Raw genomic sequence first — 23,122 nt, forward strand, 5'->3', positions numbered from 1 at the left:
TGTTTAGGGATATGTACTAACAAAAATAAAAGATGAGCACAATCATTTAATCATTTAAAACTTTTTGAAAAGTAACTATTAAGAAATCAGAAAACTCTACATTGTATTACAAGAATTGTATTATAACAGATGTTAAAAGCATAGTCTCTTAATACTTTCAAAGTATGTCAGTTGGCATTGATTTATTTTTTTAAATTTCTTGGAAAGTCTGTTTATATTAAAATAAATTATGTAGATTACTCACTATAATCAGCCACTTTCTTGTAATGATTTAGGGCAACTTCACAATTCTGTAGAACATTGATTCCTGACAAGTATCTGTACCCCTAAAACACAGGCATATATATTCTTAATATTCTGATAATGCACTGTGTTTATCACACAAACCTACTTGGACCCAAGAATATTTAATTTACAAACCAAAATCATCTGGGACATCATGCTTCCTCCAGCACTTCCAAAGGTATAATATATCAGTGCCTAAAGTAGAAAAGAAAAAAGAAAAAATATATATGTATATGTATATAAGTGTCTATATCTATATCTATGTCTATGTCTATCTATATCTATGTCATCTAATTTGAAACTCAAACCAATCATTGTTTTTTTTATTCCTAGCACAGCAGTGAACATTGGACTACTGCAAAATAAACTCCAAACTTCATTCACTTCCTCTATAAAGACAGGTAACATTTTTGGAGTCTTAGCTCTGGAGTCTATGTTAGGGCATTGTACATGATATTTTATTTAATCACCACAAAATCCCTATGAAGTAGGTTTTATCCAGCTTTAATGAAGAACCTGCAATATGGGACATTAAGAAACTTAGTGTATTTTAAGCTTAAACTTCTCTGACTGTTTAGCTGGTACTTTTAATTACTGCACTATAGTGAGTCCCTTTACCTAAAGAGTATTCTATTCAATGTCCCTTTGAAATAAATCAGTTTTGTTTCAGAAAAAAATAGAATGACCTTACCTTGGCTTGATTATGTTCCATTCCTATTCCATAAGAAGACAAAAATCCTAATGCCTAAAGTCCAAAAGAAAAAGTCAATATATACAGTTATTTCACAATTATTCTTATCTACATTGGTAAGAGATATTTTATTTATTTAAATTTTTTAACTTTTTAAAAATTTATTTTAAGTGTGTTTTTCCAGGACCCATCAGCTCCAAGTCAAGTAGTTGTTTCAATCTAGTTTTGGAGGGCGCAGCTCACACTGGCCTATGTGGGGATTGAACCAGCAACCCTGGTGTTATGAGCATCATGCTCTAACCAACTGAGCTAACCAGCCTCCCCAGGTAAGGGATATTTTAAATGTCTGCTGCATAATCATTTGTATTGTTAACTTTTTTCTTATACCATAACAAAGTGTCTTTTTATACTTTAGCTAAGGCTGCAAGAGTTTGGAAAAGGTCACAATAGTGGGAGCTTTCTATGTATGTAGAAATCAGCTAATACAGAACTTTAGTATAAATTATAATAATAAAACACAATGAAATGAAGCTAGAAATCAATAGCAGAAAAACACTGAGAAGGTCACACATATATATGGAAATTAAGCAACACACTTTTGAATAACCAATAGGTCAAAAAGAAATCATAAGGAAAATTAGAAAACATCTTGAGACATAAGAAAACTAAATTGCAGCATACCAAAAGTTATGAGATGCAGCAAAAGCAGAAGAGAAAGTTTATAGAGGTAAATGTCTACATTAAAAAGGAAGAAAGGTCTTAAATCAACAACCTAAATTTACACCTCAAGGGACTTGAAAAAGAAGAAAAAGTAAACCCCAAATTAACAGATGGAAGGAAATAACAAAGATTAAAGGGAAAATAAACAAAATAGAGAATTGAAACATAATAGAAAATTTCAATGAAACTGAGTTGGTGTTTTGAAAAGATCAGCAAAATTGACAAACAGTTTAACTATGAAAAAAGAGAAGGCTCAACAAAAATCAGAGCTGACAGAGGAGACATTACAACTGACACCACAGAAATAAAAAGTATCATAAGAGACTACATGAACAATTATACTCCAACAAATTGATTACCTAGAGGAAATGGACATATTTCTAGAAACATATAACTATGAAGACTGAATCATGAGGATGTAAATATTCTAAATAGACCTATAACTAGTAAGGAGATTAAATCACTAATAAAAAACCTCCAACAAGAACAGCCCAGGACCCGATGGCCTCACTGGATAATTCCACCAAACTTTTAAAGAATATCACCAATCCTTCTAAACTCTTCCAAAAAATTGAGAAAAAACACTTCCAAACTCATTCTATGAGACTAGCATTACCATGATAACAAAGCTAAACAAGAACACTACAAGAAATGAAAGTACAGCCCAATATCCCTGATAAATATTGATGAAAAAATCTTCAACAAAATACTACCAAACAGAATTCAACAGCATAAAAAGGACTGTATACCAATAACCAAGTGAGATTAATTTGTAGAATGCAGGGATGGCTCAACCTATGAAATCAATGTATATACCACATTGAGATATGGAGGGGAAAAAAACCCCACACTATCATCTCATTTGATGCAGAAAAAGCATTTGACACAATTTAGCACATTTTTAGAATAAAAACATGAAATAAACTAGGAATAGAAGAAAATTACCTCAACACAATAAAGGATATACACACACACACACACACACACACACACAGTGCCAAAAAATGTATACACATTTTATAAAAGGAAAAAACCATTAAAATTGTAATACTCAATATATACCAATAAAAAAAGATGAATACAAGTCACATTTGACTTCTGCAATTACAAGAGGTGCTCAAAGTGGTTACCATTAGCATCCAGACACTTATTACAGCAAACTACCGTTTGAGGAACGTTGACCAAAAACGTTGTATAAAGTGTCCACTTGTATACATTTTTTGGGCACCCTCGGTATAAAGCCCACAGCTAACATCATGCCCAATGGTGAAAAACTGAAAGTATTCCCTCTAAGATCAGGAACAAGGCAAGGATGCCCACTCTCACCACTTTTATTCAAAATAGTACCAGAAATCCTAGCCAGAGCAACTGGGCAAGAAAACAAAAGAAAGGGCTTCTAAATTGGAAAGAAGTAAAAATTGTCTCTGTTCACAGATGACATAATCTTGTATGTAGAAAACCATAATGATTTTATCAAAAACTACTACAACTAATAAATTCAGCAAAGTTGTAGATACAAAATCAACACACAAAACCAATAGCATTACTATACATCAACAATGAACAAGTAGAAAAGGAAATTAACAGTCCCATTTACAATAGCATCAAAAAGAATAAAATAGGAACAAAGTAACCAAGGAGGTGAAAGACTTGTACACTGAAAACGATAACACATTTCTGAAAGAAACTAAAGAAGAAATAAATAAATGGAAAGATATCCCATGTTTATGGATTGGAAGACTTAATATTGTTAAAATGCATCCAAAGAGCTTACAGATTCAATGCAATCTTTATCAAAGACCCAAATCCATTTTTTTTGGGGGGGGGAGGGGCAGGAACAGAGGAAAACAAAAAATCCTAAAATTCATATGGAATCTCATGAGACCCTGAATAGCCAAAACAATTTTGAGAAAGAAAAACAAAACTAGAGGTCTCACACTTCCTGATTTCAAAACATATTACAAAGCTACAGTAATCAAAACACTATAGTTGGCATTAAGATAGACATATAGACCAGTGGAACAAAAAGCCCAGGAATAAACCCATATATGGTCAAGTGATTTTCAACAAGGATGCAAGCCTATAGACATTAGGGAAAGGATAGTTTCTTCAATAAATAGTGTTAGAAAAACTGGATGTCCACATGGAAAAAATGAAGGTGATCTCTTGCCTTATACAATATACAAAAGCTAACTTAAAATGGATTAAAGACCTAAATGTAAGACCTGAAACTGTGAAAGTCCTAGAAGTAAACACAGGGAAAATCTTCATGATATTGGATTTAGTGATGATGTCTTGGACATAACACCAAAGGCACAGACAACAAAAATAAAAATAGATAAATTAGATTACATAAAAATTAAACTTCTGTGCACAAGGAACACTATCCGTGGAGTGAAAACACTACCCATGGAATGGAAGTAAATATTTACAAGTCATATATATTGTAAGTCGTTAATATTAACAATATAAAGAACTCCTAAAACTCAACAACAAAAAAACCCCAATTTTTAAAATGGCACAGGATTTGAATAGATATTTCTCCAAAGAAGATATATGAGTGGCCAAAAAGCACATGAAAAGATGCTCAACATCACTAATCATAAGGGAAATACAAATAAAAAAATATAATCAGATAGTACTTCATGCCATTTAGGATGGCTACTATCAAAACAAACAAACAAACAAAACTAGAAAATAAAAAGTGCCACAAGGATATGGAGAAATTGGAACTGTTGTGCACTGTTGGTGGATATGTAAAACAGTGCAGCCACTGAGGAAAACAACATGATGCTTTCTCAAAAAATTAAATAGGATTACAACATGATTCTGCAATTCCTCTTTTGGGTATATACCCAAAAGAACTGAAAACAGGATCTCAAATAGATATTTGTATATCCATGTTCATAGCAACATTACAAGGTATAATCGAAAACTACAGTGAACGTTTAAATTAAAAAAAAATTATTAAAGCAGCTTTTTTTTTTTTTTTTAGGAGGACACAGCTCATAGTGGTGCATGCGGGGTATCAGTTGGAAGGGGGTGGGGATGAGGGAGAAGGGGACAGGATTAGACAGCATAAATTTGTTAACTACAATATTCCCACGAGGATGTGAAAGACAGTTTGGGGAATATAATCAATAATATTGTAAAGATTTTGTAGGGTGTCAGATGAACACATGTCTTATTGAGAACACCACTTCATGGATGGTGTAGATGCCTGACCACTGTGCTGTACACCTGAAGCTGAATACTGTATGTCAACTATAATTTAGTATATATATAGTCACAGGATATGGAATGCAGCATAGGGAATAGAGTCAATGGATTTGTAATAGATATATACGATGTCAGAGGGGCAATAGATTGGGAGAAGGGGGTTATCCCTTTGTGAGGGATGAAATGTCTAACTATTACATTCTTTAGTACACCTGAAACTAATAATGTTAATAAAAAAAATTATTGTAGTAAAAGACACTGCCACTAATCCCCCTCAAAATACTCCCCCTCGCTTTGAACACATATATCCCATCATTCTTGCCACTTTCTGAAGCAGTCTGGAAGTACTCTTTTGTGAGTGTCTTTAGTTGTGCTGTCGTGGCTGCCTCCATGTCCTGAATCAATTCAAAACGTCTACCTTTCATAGTCATTTTGACTTTGGGGAAGAGCTAGAAATCATACAGTGCCAGATCTGATGAATAAGGTAGATGAGGAAACACCGTAATGTTTTTAGTTGACAGAAATTGCCACACCAGAAGTGATGTGTGACATGGAGCATTGTCATGATGGAGGATGAAACTTTCTGCCCATTTCATATTAATGCACTGTTCGTGATCCATGATTTACGGCACACTTTAAAACACACCTTCTCTCAACCATAGCTTACATCCAACTGACTGACAAGTTGAAACTTGTCACACAGTGTTACTAAGGTTCAATATGCCACTTCTTGTATTGAAGACCCCCTGCCTCTCCTTTGGATGGCACTTGGCAACAGCATTCACCAAATTTGTTTTTATCACACCTCATATTTATAATAGCTAAAGTTGTAAGCAACGCAGATGTCTATCATCATTGGATGAATGGATAAACAAAATGTGGAATGCATGCAATGAAATATTATTCAGTCTTAAAAAGGAAGAAAATTCGGACACATGCTGCAGTATGGAAGAAACTTTAGGACATTATACTAAGTGAAATAAGGCAGTTATAAAAGACACATTCACTTGATGAAGTCTCCAAAGTAGTCCAACTCTTACAAACAGAATGTAGAATGAAGGTTGCTAAGGGCTGGAAGAAGGGGTGAAGGGGAGTTGTTCAATGGGTATAGGGTTTCAGATTTGCAAGATGAAAAGTTCTAGAGATACGTTATGAACAATGCACATATATTTAACTGTTGTTCTGTACACTGAAAATGCTTAAGATGGTAAACTTATGTGTTTTTTATCTCAAAAAAAGTGAAAGTCTCTCTTCATTGCCAAATTGTCACTCCTGATAGTCGTTTGATATATGTCTTTCCAGACCACTTGCTAAGCATTCATCTACATATATGTGTAGTTGTTTTTCTTTTTTTTAAGCCCACTCCTTACTGATTTGGAATTCCTTTGTTATAATCTATATTTTCTTATATTCATGGATCTCAGTCTAGACTTTCTAATTCTTTGGTTTTCAATGGACTATCCTGAAGAGGTTTTAGGGAACAAATTAAGACCCCATCTTGGGAAATTCTGGTGCATTGAGTCTCAGAATGTGGCCAGAGCCTCTAGATATTCAAAGAGTTTCACAGTGATTCTAGTGAACTGCAGGCCGAGGCCAGTGCTTCTCAAACTTGAATGTGCAACATTAATAACACTAGGATCTTGTGAAGATGCAGAGTTGGATTCAGTAGTTTTCAGATGACTCCTGGGGTTCTGTATTTCTAACAAGCTCCTAGAGAGATGTGCATACTGCTCGCCCATGGACCATACTTTAAATGGCAAGAGTCTAGTTCTATTTGAAAATTTCTGGGCCAAAGCTGAATTATGTGATCTCTGTAGCTTGAGGTATATCTTGATATCTGATAGAGTATGTCTCCTCTCATTATTATACCCCCCAAATTTGCTTTCTATTTTTAACCATTACAGACAAATTTTAGTGTCTATATTCCAAGTGTCACTAAACTTCATAAAATAAACACTTTTTTTCACTTGTTGATATATTTTGGAGATATCCCCCTGCCGATCTTAATGGTGCACATGTCATGATTTCACAGTATAGCCATTCCCCTATTTCAGACATTTAAGGCATTCAAATTTTTCAGCTCTTACTAAAAAACCTGCAGTTCTTGTACATGAACAGGTATATATATATTTAAAACAAATAACTAGAAATGGAATTGCTGAGTCAAAGTGCATATGTATTGAAAACATTAATAGGTACTGCCAAATTGCCTGCCAAAGTGTTATACAAATTTACGCTCTTACCAAAAGTATATGAAGTACCCATTCCCTCATACTTTCACCAACACTGAATGTCATTGATCTTCAATTTTTTATTTTTACAGTCTAATGGATAAAAAAGAGATCTTTGAATTAGGATTTCCCAGATTACTCTTGAGGTTGATCATCTTTTCTTATTTACTGGCCATTTAATTTCTTCTGTCATTTTCCCATTACTCCTAGGCTTATTTATCTTTTCTTATTAATGCATAGGAGGTTTTTATAACTATATATATAAAATTTGTTATTTGTCATATATATTGGTGAATATTTTCTCCTAATCTACTGCTTATCTTTCATTACTTATTACACTACTATTTCATTATACAGAAGTTTTAAGAATTTTAAAAGTAAGATTTGTCAAGTTTTCATCACAGAATGAAACAAATATCAACAATAAATTTTTAGAGGGACTTTTCTAGAATCTACATATAACATCTCTTTTATATTTTACATCAGTGAAACAGGATAAATCACGTCTTCATGTTGCCTTCTCAGACTATGTGTTTACTAAGCTGCTTTTGTGTATTAGGATAAAAAGAATTAGGTGCCAAGATTAGTATTTTGCTTAACTTGTCATTGGAGGGAGAGAATGGAGGGGGAAATGGACAAAAATGACTTACTGTATCAAAAATGAAATTAAATGGCCAAAATCCACTGCACTGACAACACCAAATGCTGTGGAGCAACAGGAACTCTCATCCATTGCTGGTGAGAATGCAAAATGGTACAGTCACTTTGGAAGATAGCAGTTTCTCACAAAACTAAACATACTCTTACTGTGTGGTCTATTAATCACATTCCTTGGTATTTACCCAAATGAGATATAAACTTATGTTCACACAAAAACCTGCACACCGATGTTCATGGAAACTTTACAATTCACAATTGCCAAAACTTCAAAGCAACCAAGATATCCTTCAGTAAATGAATGGGTAAATAAACTGGCAACGGAAATCTAGGCAACGGAATATTACTCAGTGCTAAAAAGAAATGAGCTATTGATCCATGAAAAGACATGGAGGAAACTTAAATCAGTAACACTAAGTGAAAGAAGTCAATCTGAAAAGACCACATTCTTCATGATTTCAGCTTTGTGGAATTCCGGAAAAGGCAAAACTGCAGACAGTAAAAAAGATCAGTGGTTGCCAGCAGATAGGGGGAGGGGAGGAATGAATAGGTGGAGCACAGAGATTGTTAGGGCAGTGAAGCTACCCTCTATGATGCTGTAATGGTGGGCACAATCTAGTATGTATTTGTCCAAACCCATAAAACGTATAACACTAAGAGCAAACTCTTAAAAAATGAAATTAAAAAAAGTACTCTTTCTGAGAAAGACTGTGGCAGGGATTGCTGGTTGTACCCCAGAATCCCCTTCTTTCTAGAGTAACAAGACTCTTGACTTTTAGTGGAAAATATGGCAACCCAAACAGATTGTAAGGTTGAACCATAAGAAATTGATTGTATGGTAGGTAGGACAAAATTCAGCAATGTCATGGTTTCACTTAACAGGGTCCATAGCCTCTTTTGCAGTCAAATGTGGCCATGTGATTAAGTTATGACTAAAAGATGTGAGCAATTTCCAGGTCATGCTCTTAAATGTGTGCCTTCCCTTTCCGCTGTTTCTCATCCTACTAGCTGGAATGCTGACATGTTGAGTCAATTTAGACAATGCAGACAAGTGCAACATCCTAACGATGGCAAAGCCACAAAATAGAAGGAGCCTGAGTCTCTGATGACTTTACTGAGTAGGACCACCTTCCCCACTCAAATTTAATGGTAGGGAAAAACTACAGTTCTGTTTTGTTTAAGTCACTGTTATTTTGGGTCTTGGTCATACCCAGCTAAACCTGTATCCTAACTCTGTGGTTCTCAAGAAAGTATACTCTGTGGAACACCAAGAACTTTCAGCAGGTCTTCAAAGTCAAAATTAGTTTTCTAATAATGTAAAGATGCGATTTGCAATTTTCATCCTGTTGACATTTGCACTGATGGTACAAAGCAATGGTATGTAAAACTTCTGGCATGTGAGCATGAATAAAGGAATTGCACCAAACTGCCACTTATATTGTTATCACATTCTTTATACCATATGCTCAAATAAAAGTAAAAGTGTTAGTTTCACTTAAGCATGTCCTTGATGAAGCAGTAAAAGTATTATTTTTATTGTCTCAACTCTTGAATACGTCTTTTTTTCAAATATATTTTTTAAATTTATTTTTCAATCACAGTTGACATACAACTAATTATATTAGTTTCAGGTGTACAACATAGTGATTAGACATCTATATACCTTATGAAGTCGTCACCCCTTAAGTCTAGTACCCATCTGATATCATACATAATTATTACAATGTTGTTGCTATATTCCCTGTGCTGTATTTGATATCCTTGTGAATATTTTAATAACTGGAAATTTGTCCTTCTACCATCCTTTCACCTGTTTTACACATCTGCCCAACACTTCTCCAATCTGGCAATTACAGATTTGTTCTCTGTATCTGTGTTTTTGTTTATTTTTTGTTTTAGATTTCACATATATTTGAAATCATATGGTATTTGCCTTTTTCTGTCTGACTTATTTCACTCGGTATACTACCCTCTAGGTCCACCCATGTTGTCGCAAATGGTAAGATTTCATCCTTTTATATGGCTGTGTAATATTCCATTGTATATATGTACAACATATTCTTTACTCATTCATCTATCAATGGACAATTTGTATCAAAATGGCGACGTGAAGTAAGCGTCTGGAAATCTCCACTGCAATTTACAACAAATTGAAAAACTATAACTCCACAAAGGACTCCCTGCACAGCAGACAGGCAAGACGAAGAGGCTCACTACTGAATTCACCTAAAAGTGGTGCGAATGGGGGAGGAGGAAACGGAGAAGTGTGGAACAGCACCCCGCGGGCGCAGGACGGATACCTAGCTCAGTGTTCTGAGCTCGCTGCATCCAGGAACTACTGCAGCTGTGGGAGAGGGAAGAACTCAGACTGCTAGGGCTCCGCTTATGGCCCACAGGGCTGAGGGGACAGCATATAACACAACTGAACCCAATGCTCACAGCAGAGACCTCGGAGCAAAGACTGAGGGAAGAAGGCTGAAAACAGTGGTTTAAGCCCTCACTGCTAAGCAGAGAACGGAAGCCTTAGGCACTGAACCTGCCGCCCCTTCCCTACCCTCCCAGAGCTCGCCCCTCCCCCACCTGCCCAGTGCTAGAAGCGGAACAGTAGCAGTGTCAGCTCAAAAGAATAGAATATTTGCAGTTCTCAGAACTGTGGTCCGTACACACATATTCGCAACCAAACTAGTTCTGGCAAAGGGGAGGGAGCTTTGGAAGCAGGACTGGCTGTGGTGGTGGTCTCCACCATTGCTCTAGGCCACCTCTCACAACTCACCATGCCCCAGTCCCCACCTATTTGGGTGGATCCCTGCAGGAGTAAACAGAACTGCTGAAACACACAGGCTCTGAATCTGGTGCAGGAAGAGCTTTGGAACTTTAAAAGCTCTCCGCACCCCACAGGGACACAGTGCCCTATGACCCAGGCGAACTGTTAACAGAGGAGAAGCTCGCCTTCTGGGGAATCCCCCCATTGTGTGAGAAGCTGGAATACTGCAGAGAAAACATAACACTACAGCGTGAGAGAGAAAAAAAGACTGCAGTCGGAGAAAAAATAAAACATTCTACCAACACATACTGGAAAACAAAAGAAAGACCTCTTCCTATCAACCTGTTGCAGAAGCCACTCCTGTAGATGTCTAGGAAGAGAAATAATAAATCATTAATTGCCATGAATAACCAAGGCAACAAGACAGCTCAGAAAGAAAGTGAAAAGTCTCCAGAAAATGAACTTAAAGATATGGAAATATGTGACTTAAATGACAGAGAATTCAAGGTTGCAGTTCTGAAAAAACTCAACGAGATGCAAGAAAATACAGAAAGGCAGTTTAATGAACTTAGAAACACAATCAAAGAACAACATGAATATTTTACCAAAGAGATTGAAATTTTAAAAAAGAACCAAAGGAATTTTTGGAGATTAAGAACTCAATATAAGAAATTAAGAATGAAATAGCCAGCTTCAGTAGTAGAGTTGACCAGATGGAGGAAAGAATAAGTGACATCAAAGATAGAAACCTGGAAATGACATGGATGGAAGAGGAAAGAGACTTGAGACTTAAAAGAAATGAAAGAACTCTACAAGAACTTTCTGAATCCATCAGAAAGAGCAATAGAAGAATAATGGGCATACCAGAAGGAGAAGAAAGAGAGAAGGGGACAGAGAGTATATTCAAACAAATAGTTGATGAGAATTTCCCAAACTTGTGGACAGAACTGGATCCTCGAATCCAAGAAGCAAATAGAACACCTAATTACCTCAATCCCAACAGGCCTTCTCCAAGGCACATTGTATTGAAGCTGTCAAAAATCAAAAACAAAGAAAGAATCGTCAAGGCAGCCAGGGAAAAGAAGACGGTAACCTACAAAGGAAAGCCCATTAGATTATCATCAGATTTCTCAGCAGAAACTCTACAAGCCAGGAGGGGCTGGAAACAAATATTCAAAGTATTGAAAGAGAGAAATTATGAGCCAAGAATAATATACCCAGCAAAGATATCCTTTAGATATGAAGGAGGAATAAAGACCTTTCCAGACATACAGAAGCTGAGGGAATTTTCTAATACACGACCTGTGCTATAAGAAATAGTAAAGGAGGCTATTTGAACACCATCAACAGGGACAATTTGTGGCAACCAAAACATAAAAAGGGGGAGAGTAAAGGCCTCAACTGGAATATGGGAATGGAGAAAGTAAGCATGCTGAAGTAAATGGAATACTCTAAATATCAAACTTTCTTTAACATAAACTTAAGGGTAACCACTCAAAAAAAAAATCCAGAACTGAAATATATACTGTAATAAAAGAAGAAACAGAGGGAAACATCATAGAATATCTCCACACAGAAATAATAGACAACAACAAAAAGGCAAAGAAACAATGGAGACACAGTTTTACCAGAAAACTAAAAATAGAATGGTAGGAAATCATCACATATCAATAATCACCCTAAATGTAAATGGACTGAACTCACCAATAAAAAGCAGAGTAGCAGATTGGATCAAAAAACTAAACTCAACCATATGTTGTCTCCAAGAGACGCATCTCAGCTGCAAGGACAAGCATAGACTCAAAGTGAAAGGGTGGAAATTGACACTCTAAGCAAATGGTATCCAGAGAAAATCAGGCGTAGCTATACTGATATCAGATGAAGCAGACTTAAGGGTTAGAAAGGTAACAAGAGACAAAGATGGATGTTTCATAATGGTAAAGGGGACTATACAACAAGAAGATATAACAGTCATCAACATTTATGCCCCAATCAGGGAGCACCGAAATATACCAAGCAACTACTAACAGAACTAAAGGGAGAAATTGACCAAAACACAATTATACTAGGGGACCTAAATACATCGTTGACAGCTATGGATTTATCATCCAAACAGAAAATAAATAATGAAATAGCAACCCTAAATAATGACACATTAGATGAAATGGACATAATTGACATTTATAGAGCAGTTCATCCTAAAACATCAGACTATATATTTTTTTCTAGTGTACATGGAACATTCTCAAGGATAGACCATATATTGGGACATAAAACTAACCTCAGCAAATTTAAGAAGACTGAAATCATGCCAAGCATATTCTCTGATCACAAGACTTTGAAATAGGATACCAACTGCAAAAAGAAAGCAGGAAAAACCACAAATACATGGAGATTAAACAACATACTTTTAAAGAACGACAGGGTCAAAGAAGAAATTAGAGGAGACATCAAAAGATACATAGAAACAAATGAGAATGAAAACACATCCTACCAAAATTTTTGGGATGCAGCGAAAGTAGTTTTAAGAGGGAAATTTATATCATTACAGGCCTATCTCAAAAAACAAGAAAAATCCCAAATAAATAACCTCACATTACACCTTAAAGAACTAGAGAAAGAAGAACAAATGAAACCCAAGGTCAGCAGAAGAAAGGAAATAATAAAAATCAGAGCATAACTAAATGAAATAGAGAACAAAAAGAGAATAGAAAAAATTAATGTGACAAAGAGCTGGTTCTTTGAAAAAATTGAAAAAAAATTGACAAACCCTTGGCTAGACTCACTACGATAAAAAGAGAAAAGACACCAATAAACAAAATCAGAAATGAAAGAGGGGATGTTATCACTGATGCCACAGAAATACAAAGGATCATCCAAGAATATTATGAAGGACTATATGCCACCAAATTCAATAACCTAGAAGAAATGGACAAGTTCCCAGAAACATATAGCCTTCTTGGACTGAACCATGAAGAACTGGAAAATCTAAACAGACCTATCACCAGTAAGGAAGTTGAATCAGTCATCCAAAACCTTCCAAAAAGCAAAAGTCCGGGACCAGATGGGTTCATTAGTGAATTCTAACAAACCTTCAAAGAGGATCTAATACCAATCCTGCTCAAACTCTTCCAAAAAATTGAAGAAGAGACAGTACTTCCTAACTCATTTTATGAAGCCAACATTACCCTGATACCAAAACTTGGTAAGGACTACCCAAAAAAAGAGAACTACAGATCAATATCTCTGATGAATACATATGCAAAAATCCTAAACAAAATTCTAGCAAATCGAATGCAACAATACATTAAAAAGATTATTCATCACGACCAAGTGGGGTTCATCCCAGGGGCACAAAGATGGTTCAAAATATGCAAATCCATCTATGTGATGCATCACATAAACAAAATAAAGGACAAAAATCATATGATTTTATCAATTGATGCAGAAAAAGCATTTGACAAGATACAACATCCATTTATGATTAAAACACTTAATAAAATAGGAATAGAAGGAAAATACCTTAACATAATAAAGGCCATATATGACTAACCCTCAGCTAATCTCATTAAGTAACAGTGAAAAACTGAAGCCTTTTGTTCTACGTTCAGGAACACGACAGGGCTGTCCCCTATCACCTCTGCTTTTCAACATAGTGTTGGAAGTCCTCGCTAGAGCAATCAGGCAAGAGAAAGAAATAAAAGGCATCCAAATTGAGAATGAAGAAGTTAACTTGTCACTCTTTGCAGATGACATGATGCTATATATAGAAAACCCTAAACACTCCACCAAAAAGCTGTTAGAAACAATCAACGAATACAGTAAAGTTGGCGGCTACAAAATCAAAGTACAAAAGTCCATCGCATTCCTATATACTAACAATGAAATCTCAGAAAAAGAAATGAAAAAAACAATACCTTTTGCAATTGCAGCAAAAAGAATAAAATACATAGGAATAAACTTAACTATGGTTGTGAAAGACCTATATGGTGAAAACTACAAGATATTTTTAAACGAAATTGAAGAAGACACAAAGAAATGGAAAGACATTCCATGCTCATGGATTGGAAGAATCAACATAGTTAAAATGGCCATATTACCCAAAGCAATATACAGATTTAATGCAATCCCCATCAAAATCCCAATGGCATTTTTTAAAGAAATAGAACAAAAAATCATCAGATTTGTTTGGAACTACAAAAGACCCCGAATAGCCAAAGCAATCTTCAGAAAAAACAACAATGCTTGAGGAATCACACTCCCTGACTTTAGCTTATACTACAGGACAACAATAATCAAAACAACATGGTATTGGCAGAAAAACAGACACATAGACCAGTGGAATAGAATTGAGAACTCAGAAATAAAACCACATAAATATGGAGAGATAATTTTTGACAAAGAAGCAAAAAACATACAATGGAGAAAAGACAGCCTCTTCAATAAATGGTGCTGGGAGAATTGGAAAGCCATGTGCAAAAGAATGAAACTGGACTGTTATCTGTCACCATGTACCAAAATTAATTCAAAATGGATCAAAGACTTAAGCATAAGCATAAGACCTGAAACAATAAACTTCATAGAAGAAAACATAGGTACTAAACTTATGGACCTTGGGTTCAAAGAGCATTTTATGAATTTGACTCCAAAGGCAAGGGAAGTAAAAGCTAAAATAATGAATGGAATTATATCAACTTAAAAGCTTCTGCGCAGCAAAAGAAACCATCGACAAAATAAATAGGCAACCAACTGAATGGGAAAAGATTTTTGCAAACAGTGCCTCCGATAAGGGGCTAATATCCAAAATATACAAGGAACTCATGCAACTCAACAACAATAAAACAAGCAACCCAATTGAAAAATGGGCAGAGGACCTGAAGAGACATTTCTCCAAAGAGGACATACAAATGGCCAATAGACATATGAGAAAATGCTCGACATCACTAATCATCAGAGAAATGCAAATAAAAACCACAGTGAGATATCACCTCATCCCAGTTAGAATGGCTATTTTCAACAAGACAAATAGTAACAAGTGTTGGAGAGGCTGTGGAGAAAAAGGAACCCTCATACACTGTTGGTGGGAATGCAGACTGGTGCACCCGCTATGGAAGGCTGCTATGGAAGCCGCTATGGAGGTTCCTCAAAAAATTATGAATATAATTACCATATGACCCAGCAATCCCTCTCCTAGTTATCTACCAAAAAAAATCTGAAAACATTTATCCATAAAGGTACGTGTGCTCCAATGTTCATTGCAGCTTTATTTACGGTGGCCAAGACATGGAAACAACCAAAATGTCGTTTGACAGATGAATGGATAAAGAAGTTGTGGTATACATACACAATGAAACTATTTGGCAGTAAGAAAGGATGAAATAGGACCATTTGTGACAACATGGATGGATCTTGAGATTATAATGTTAAGCGAAATAAGTCAGACAGAGAAAGCAGAGAACCATATGATTTCACTGACATGTGGTATATAAACCAAAAACAACAAAAGAACAAGACAACAAATGAGAAACAAAACTCATAGACACAGACAATAGTTTAGTGGTTACCAGAGGGTAAGGAGAGAGGGGGATAGTAGATGAGGGTAAAGGGGATCAAATATATGGTGGTGGAAGGAGAACTGACTCTGGGTGGTGAACACACAATGGGATTTATAGATGGTGTAATACAGAATTGTACACCTGAGATCTTATGTAACTTTACTAACAATTGTTACCCCAATAAACTTTAACTGAAAGGAAAAAAATTGACACTTTGGTTGCTTCCGTTATCTTGGCTATTGTAAATAATGCTGCAATGAACATAGGTGTGCATATATCTTTACAAATTAGCATTTTGGATTTCTTCTGATAAATACCCAGATTGGAATTGCTGGGTTATATGGTAGTTCTATTTTTAATGTTTTGAGGAACCTCCATACTGTTTTCATAGTAGCTGAACCAAATTACAATATCATCAACAATGCACAAGGGTTCCCTTTTCTCCACGTCCTCACCAACACTTGTTGGTTGTTGATTTATGATAGCCCTTCTGACAGGTGTGAGGTGATATCTCATTGTGATTTTAATTTGCATTTCTCTGATGGTTAGTGTCATTGAGAATCTTTTCATATGTTTATTGGCCATCTGGATGTTCTCTTTGGAGAAATGTCTCTACAAGTCCTCTGCTCACATTTTAATTGGAATTTTTTAATGTTAAAATGTGTGAATTCGTTTATATTTTGGATATTAATCCCTTATCTGATGTATCATTGGCAAATATCTTCTCCCATTTAGTCAGTTGTCTTTTCTTTTGTTGATGGTTTCCCTTACTGGGCAAAAACTTTTTAGTTTTATGTAGTCCCATTTATTTATTTGTTTCTTTTGTTTCCCTTAAATCAGGAGATAGATCAGAAAAAAAATATTACTAAGAACAATGTCAGAGAGTTTACTTCCTATGTTTTCTTCTAGCAGTTTCATGATTTCAAGTCTTACATTCAAGTCTTTAATCATTTTGAGTTTATTTTTGTGTATGTTTTAAGAAAGTGGTGTACTTTAATTTTTTTGCATGTGACTGTCCAGATTTTCCAACATCATTTATTGAAGAGACTGTATTTACTCCATTATATATTCTTGCTTCCTGTCATAGATTGACTATATTGGTGTGGGTTTATTTCTGTTCTCTTCATTCTCTTCCCTTGATCTATGAGGCCTGACAATTAAGTTTGCAAACTCATCCTAAAAAAAGTGCTGCATACCTCATTGCTGAATATCACTGCAGTCACCTCCCAAGTACTCCCCTTGGGAAATGCACCAATGCTAGTGCCTAGTCCACCCTTCAAAGCAATTTTGGAACTCTTTTTCTGGAATGGCCATCACAGCTGTTGTTGTATTACCCTTGGTGTCCTTAATGTCATCAAAATGTCTCCCTTTCAATATTTCCTTTATTTTCAGATAAAGAACGAAGTCATTGGGGCCAGATCAGGGGAGTAGGGAAAGTGTTCCAATACAGTTATTTGTTTACTGGCTAAAAACTCCCTCACAGACAGTGCTAAGTGAGCTGGTGCATTGTTGTGATGCAAGAGGCCATGAATTGTTGGTGAAAAGTTCAGGTCGTTTTTGTCTAACTTTTTCACTTAGCCTATTCAGCACTTCCAAATAGTAAACTTGGTTAACTGTTTGTCCAGTTGGTACAAATTCCTAATGAATAATCCCTCTGATATCAAAATAGGTTAGCAACATTGTTTTGACTCTTGATTTAGACTGACAGAACTTTTTTGCTCGTGGAGAATTGGCTGACTTCCATTGTGCACTTTGATGCTTTTTTTCAGGGTCATATTGGTACACCCATGTTTCATCACTGACAGTGATAACATGGCCTAAAACATCATCTTGCCTCTCCAAAACGTCTTGGCAAACTTCAACTCTCCTTTGCTTTTGTTCATTGGTGAGCTCTTTCGGGACCGTTTTTGCACACAACTTTCCCATGCCAAGATTTTCAGTTAAGATTTTCTTAACTGTTTCTCTATCGACGTTTACTTGGTCTGCTATGCTTCTCACAGTCAGCTGAACAATTTTGACTCACAATTCGATGAATTTTTGCAATGTATTTGTCAGTTCTTGTTACTGGCAGCCCTGACGCATTCTCTCTCTTCAGAAAAAAGTTTAATCCATTTGTACACTGCCGTTTTCTTTATGGCATTATTCCCATAAACTTGGACTAATATGTCTCTGATTTCACTTCCTCTCTTGCCAAGTTTAACAAGAAATTTAATGTTTGCTGCTCTCATTTAAGCTCAGACATTCTCACAATGGCACACAAAACACGCAACAACAATAATGAACAGAGTCAGCAAGACACTAAATATACAGCTGTGAGACACTGATATACCAAGATAATGAAACTTTACCAAGCTGTTTGTCCAGTGCGGCCATTGTAAGCGCATGGTAGCAAGCTCACAAACTTAATTGTCAGGCCACGTATGTATCTGTTTTTATGCCAGTACCATGATGTTTTGATTACTGTAGCCTTGTATAATAGTTTGATATCAGGTAGCATGATACCTACAACTTTGTTCTTTTTTCTTAACATTGCCTTGACTATTCAGGCTCTTTTGTGGTTCCATATAAATTTTAGGATTATTTGTTCTAGTTCTGTGAAAAATGCCATTTGATAGGGATTGCATTGAATTTGTAGATTGCTTTGGGTAGTATGGACATTTTAATAAGGTTAATTCTATCTAGCTATGATCATGGTATAACCTTCCATTTATTTTCTTGTTCGATTTCTTTCCTCAATGTCTCATAATTTTTTGAGTACAGGTCTTTTACCTCCCTGGTTAAATTTATTCCTAGGTTGTTTTTTTGTTGTTGTTGTTTTGATGCAATTGTGAATGGGATTGTTTTCTTAATTTCTCTTTCTGATAGTTTATTTGTGTATAAAAATGCAACTTGTTTCTGAGTATTAATTTTGTATTCTGCTACTTTACTGAATTCATTTATTAGTTATAATAGTGTTTGTGAAAACATGTCTTTTTAGTAGTCTATATGAGAAGATAGAAAGTAGGCTTAACGCACTTCTGACAGTCAAATATGTTGGGTGTTTCAAGGAAATGCTTGAAATGTCTGAAATACTAGTTTGAGTTGCAAGCTGAACTAGCCATTTTTATCATGAAACATCATCTTTACTTGAAGGAACAATGGCCAGACTATGTTCACTTAGATTGGCAGACATTTTCTTGCAAATGAACAGAGCAAACTGTCACTTCAACAAAAACAATTGACAGCACTTGTTGTCAATAATAGATTCAAGATTTTAAGAAAAAAATTAGAATTTTGGAAAACTTACATCTACTACCATGAACTTGAACTCCATTAACTTAAAGACTTTGATGAAATTAATGGTGATATTAGCAAATGTGATTATTTTTTTATATTGTATAATGAAATATGTCAAATTTGGAAGATTTACATAACTCAGTGAACTAATATATTCTAAATGATCAGTGCATGATGTGATAAAATGATGTATAGGTAAAAACAGTTTCATTAAAAATGCAAGATAGACTAGTTGGTATTACTGTAAGAGAATAGGAAAAAAATTCATTAATCTGACTTCATATTCCACATTGTAGCTAAGCTTTCAAAAGTTATCACTGTTGAGTTTTGGTATAGAACCAAAGAAGAATATATATACTTTTCCCTTTTCTACTTTTATTTCATTTTTCTGTTTTTTCTCTATGCTTTTAAAATACATGCTTACGTTTCTTGTTTATTAAAACTTTTAATGCTGTTCATTTTCCTCTGCATTTGGTTTTAAACATATTCCGTAACTTTTATATGTAGTGTTATCATCATTGCTGAGCTCTTCATATGTTATTTGTTTCTATTTTGTCTTTGCACTTGGCTAAAAATTAGGAGATGCTTGAAGTTTTATAAAGAGCTAAATTTTAAGCTATCTTTTTGTCATTAATTTTTATTGCTTATAGTCAAAGAATGTAATATCATTTCTATTTTTAAAAATAAATTAAAATTTTTCTTTGTGTGATTATTTTTTGAAAATAATTTTGCAAATTTTTAGCATTTTAATTTCGTTTAGGATGATTTTCCATATAAAGTCTCAATTTTGCTTGTACATATAGACAGTGAATACTTTTTTGTCTGCCTGGATTCTCTTTGTGAAACTATATTTCTTCCACTCTTAGTTAATTTGGTTTAATAGGGCTCCTCAACCCTTTCAGAATCTGGTAGGATCATATTACATAGGCTCAACCAATCAGATTATTTTTCTCTTAGATGTAATGATTGATTCAAGGTGGGGTTGTGATGTAACCTAGTTCTTTTGTTGAAAGCAGTAGAAAGAAGCTGACTTCTTTCACAGTGACTTCCAGATATAAGGTATAATGAAACTTAGGGTTGTTGGTGGCCATCTTTGCCTCCATATGGGGTCAGCCTGCTCAAAATAAAACCATTAGAGAAAAAAGCAAAGTGAAGAGACCAAGAAAGTACATCCTGATCTACTCTCTTGATCCAGATTGTTTAAAGGCAGCTACAACTTGGACTTTACAGTTACATGAGACAATAAATCCCACTTTTGCTTAAGCCAATTAGGTTGTATTTCCTCTACCTGAAACTCAGAGACTCCTAAGCAGTACAAGTGGACATCTCTGATGATGGGAAATTCATTAAGTTAATAGATATATAGTGAACCAAAATTAATCTCTATATGGTAGTTGCTGCCTTAGAACTTACTTGCCTTGAAATGTGTAGTAATTTAGCGCTCAACAAATCAATTCCTTCTTGCAACACTCTCTGCCTTTTATTTTATTTTTGAAAATTTATTTTGGGGCCAGCCCAGTAGCTCAGGTGGTTAGAGCTCCATGCTCCTAATTCCGAAGGCTGCCAGTTCGATTCCCACATGGGTCAGTGGGCTCGCAATCACAAGGTTGCCGGTTCAACTCCTCGAGTCCCGAAAGGGATGGTGGGCTCCACCCCCTGCAACTAAGATTGAACACGGCACCTTGAGCCGAGCTGCCTCCCAGATGGCTCAGTTGGTTGGAGCACGGGCTCTCAACAACAAGGTTGCCAGTTCAATTCCTCAAGTCCTGCAAAGGGATGGTGGGCAGCGCCGCCTGCAACTAAGATTGAACATGGCACCTTGAGCTGAGCTGCCGCTGAGCTCCCGGATGGTTCAGTTGTTTGGAATGCTTGTATTTTAAGATGCTTTTACCAATGGTGTATCATTTTGTGCAGAAAGTACCATACTTTTTGGCCTGATCTTCCTGGAGAAATTTGTGAGGTCATGAAGTTGTGAAGTGAATTGTGTGGGAGTTAAATTTTCATCCTGTGACTGGGAGAAGAGCTTTCCTTTGCAGAAAGCTCATTCTAGAAAGTAAGAACTAAAGCCATGATGTTACCAGCTTTCAAGAATCATCCCTTATGGCACATTCCCTTTCTCTTTAGCAGAGAAACAACAAGGGGTGATTTTGAGTTAATTCTCTGGAAGGTTCAACTTTATTTATTTTTAATTTTCAAAATTAAACACTTAAAGCATGACAGGCACTAGAGGAAGACAAAAGATGTTATGGGCTCTCCTGTAGTAAATATCCTGATTATGGTCAGTCCTGTCTTATTCCACTACACTTGGGCGTAATCACCTAACGACTGTACAATAATCAGTTTTTGGCATTTGATCTTTTTCTGAGATGAGGGCTGAGATAAAATGAGATAGAATGATTAAATCTTAATCGAGAAAAAAATGCTGCAAATTGAAAGAGTAGCTACATAATAGTGATGACATCAATGACACTTGCAGTGGTTTGTAAAGGTCAAGCTCTGCAAATTACATTTGTTTATAAGACGATTCTGAACTCAACCATTGTGCTGTGGTTTCTAAGGAACTGTTCTAATCTAGTAGCTGGAATTTGAATGGAAAGAGTTAAATGTTGAGGATACTTTATTATATTTCAAAGCAAATTACTCAGGTTTCATAATAACAATTTAAAAATTAAATAGTCCTCCTTTCACTTGTTATATAAGAAATTATTATTAAAAGAAAAAAAGATTCAGTGAGTTTCCGTTAATTGTTGTACAGGCTTGAAAGCATCTAAAATCTTTACTTTCAGCTCAAGTTGCATACCAAGCAAAAGTGTGAATCAATTCTAATCAGCAACTCAGATCCTGTCAGCATCCTTAACACAAAAAGAGCATTAATGTCAGGATGAAATGCTTTACATAGGTAATCCTAGAATTATCACAGTGATTATTAGGTTGATATAAAAAAATTTTTCAGTAGTAGTACAGTGCTAATATCAATAGTCCCTGTATGAAACACTTCCATAATTCAAGTCTGAAATAAATGAAGACTATATGGAATCTGCCGTTGTGATAGAATTATTCTAGAATCACAAAGCATGGTAAAATCCTTCTCTTTTATATATCAATTATAGTTATTTTTGGATAATAGAATGGATTTTCTTATAATCCACAGTAAAACTGTTTTAAATTTTGTCACCAAGGGAGTATATGCATCTAAGTTAATTTTTTCTGATATCTAAGTAATGTATACCCATGAAAAAAAATTTAGAGAAAAAAATAACCAAAAAGTAACTTTAAAAGGAAAATAGCTACAAATAATACTACTATTTAGAGATTACCAAAATTAACCTAAGTTTTAAGGTTATACGATGTAGATGATTCGTTTCTTGAATCTTAAAGCACATGAGTCTTAATGCTACCTTCTTGTTTGGCAAAATGACAAATTTCCTACTGAAACAGTTCATCAATATCAAGAAAGAGTGAGTGTTTCTAATTTTGAGTGGTTGCTTGCTGAATGAGAATCAGAGAAATAAAAAATAATAATTTATCTACCTCTGGCTGGTATAGTACAATATCTCATAGGATATCCTAGAGGCTATGACTCAGTTTTGTTTGCTATTTCTTCAGTTTCCACTATTTTCATGAAGACTACTCCATCAATTAATAGTTTTCCTTATTTGGAAAGTACAGATTCTTCTCTCTCTCTCTCTCTCTCTCTCTCCCCCCCCCTTTTTTTAATTAGTTT

At 35.2% G+C, this 23,122-nt stretch overlaps 1 protein-coding gene across 3 annotated transcripts in view; it reads right to left on the reverse strand.

Annotated features, from left to right (window-relative positions):
- SEL1L2 (SEL1L2 adaptor subunit of ERAD E3 ligase) overlaps nt 1-23,122 on the reverse strand; it is a 68,734-nt gene that overhangs the window by 32,435 nt on the left and 13,177 nt on the right. For all 3 annotated transcript variants that reach the window (XM_033095031.1, XM_033095029.1, XM_033095030.1), the window contains exons 3-5: nt 977-1,030; nt 421-480; nt 245-326 (exon numbers count right to left, since the gene is read on the reverse strand). In XM_033095031.1, coding sequence (XP_032950922.1) covers nt 245-326; nt 421-480; nt 977-1,030 — 196 coding nt within the window. The remainder of the gene's footprint in view (nt 1-244; nt 327-420; nt 481-976; nt 1,031-23,122) is intronic.

The sequence above is a fragment of the Rhinolophus ferrumequinum genome, chromosome 23 (assembly GCF_004115265.2).
Source record: "Rhinolophus ferrumequinum isolate MPI-CBG mRhiFer1 chromosome 23, mRhiFer1_v1.p, whole genome shotgun sequence".
NCBI lineage: Eukaryota > Metazoa > Chordata > Mammalia > Chiroptera > Rhinolophidae > Rhinolophus > Rhinolophus ferrumequinum.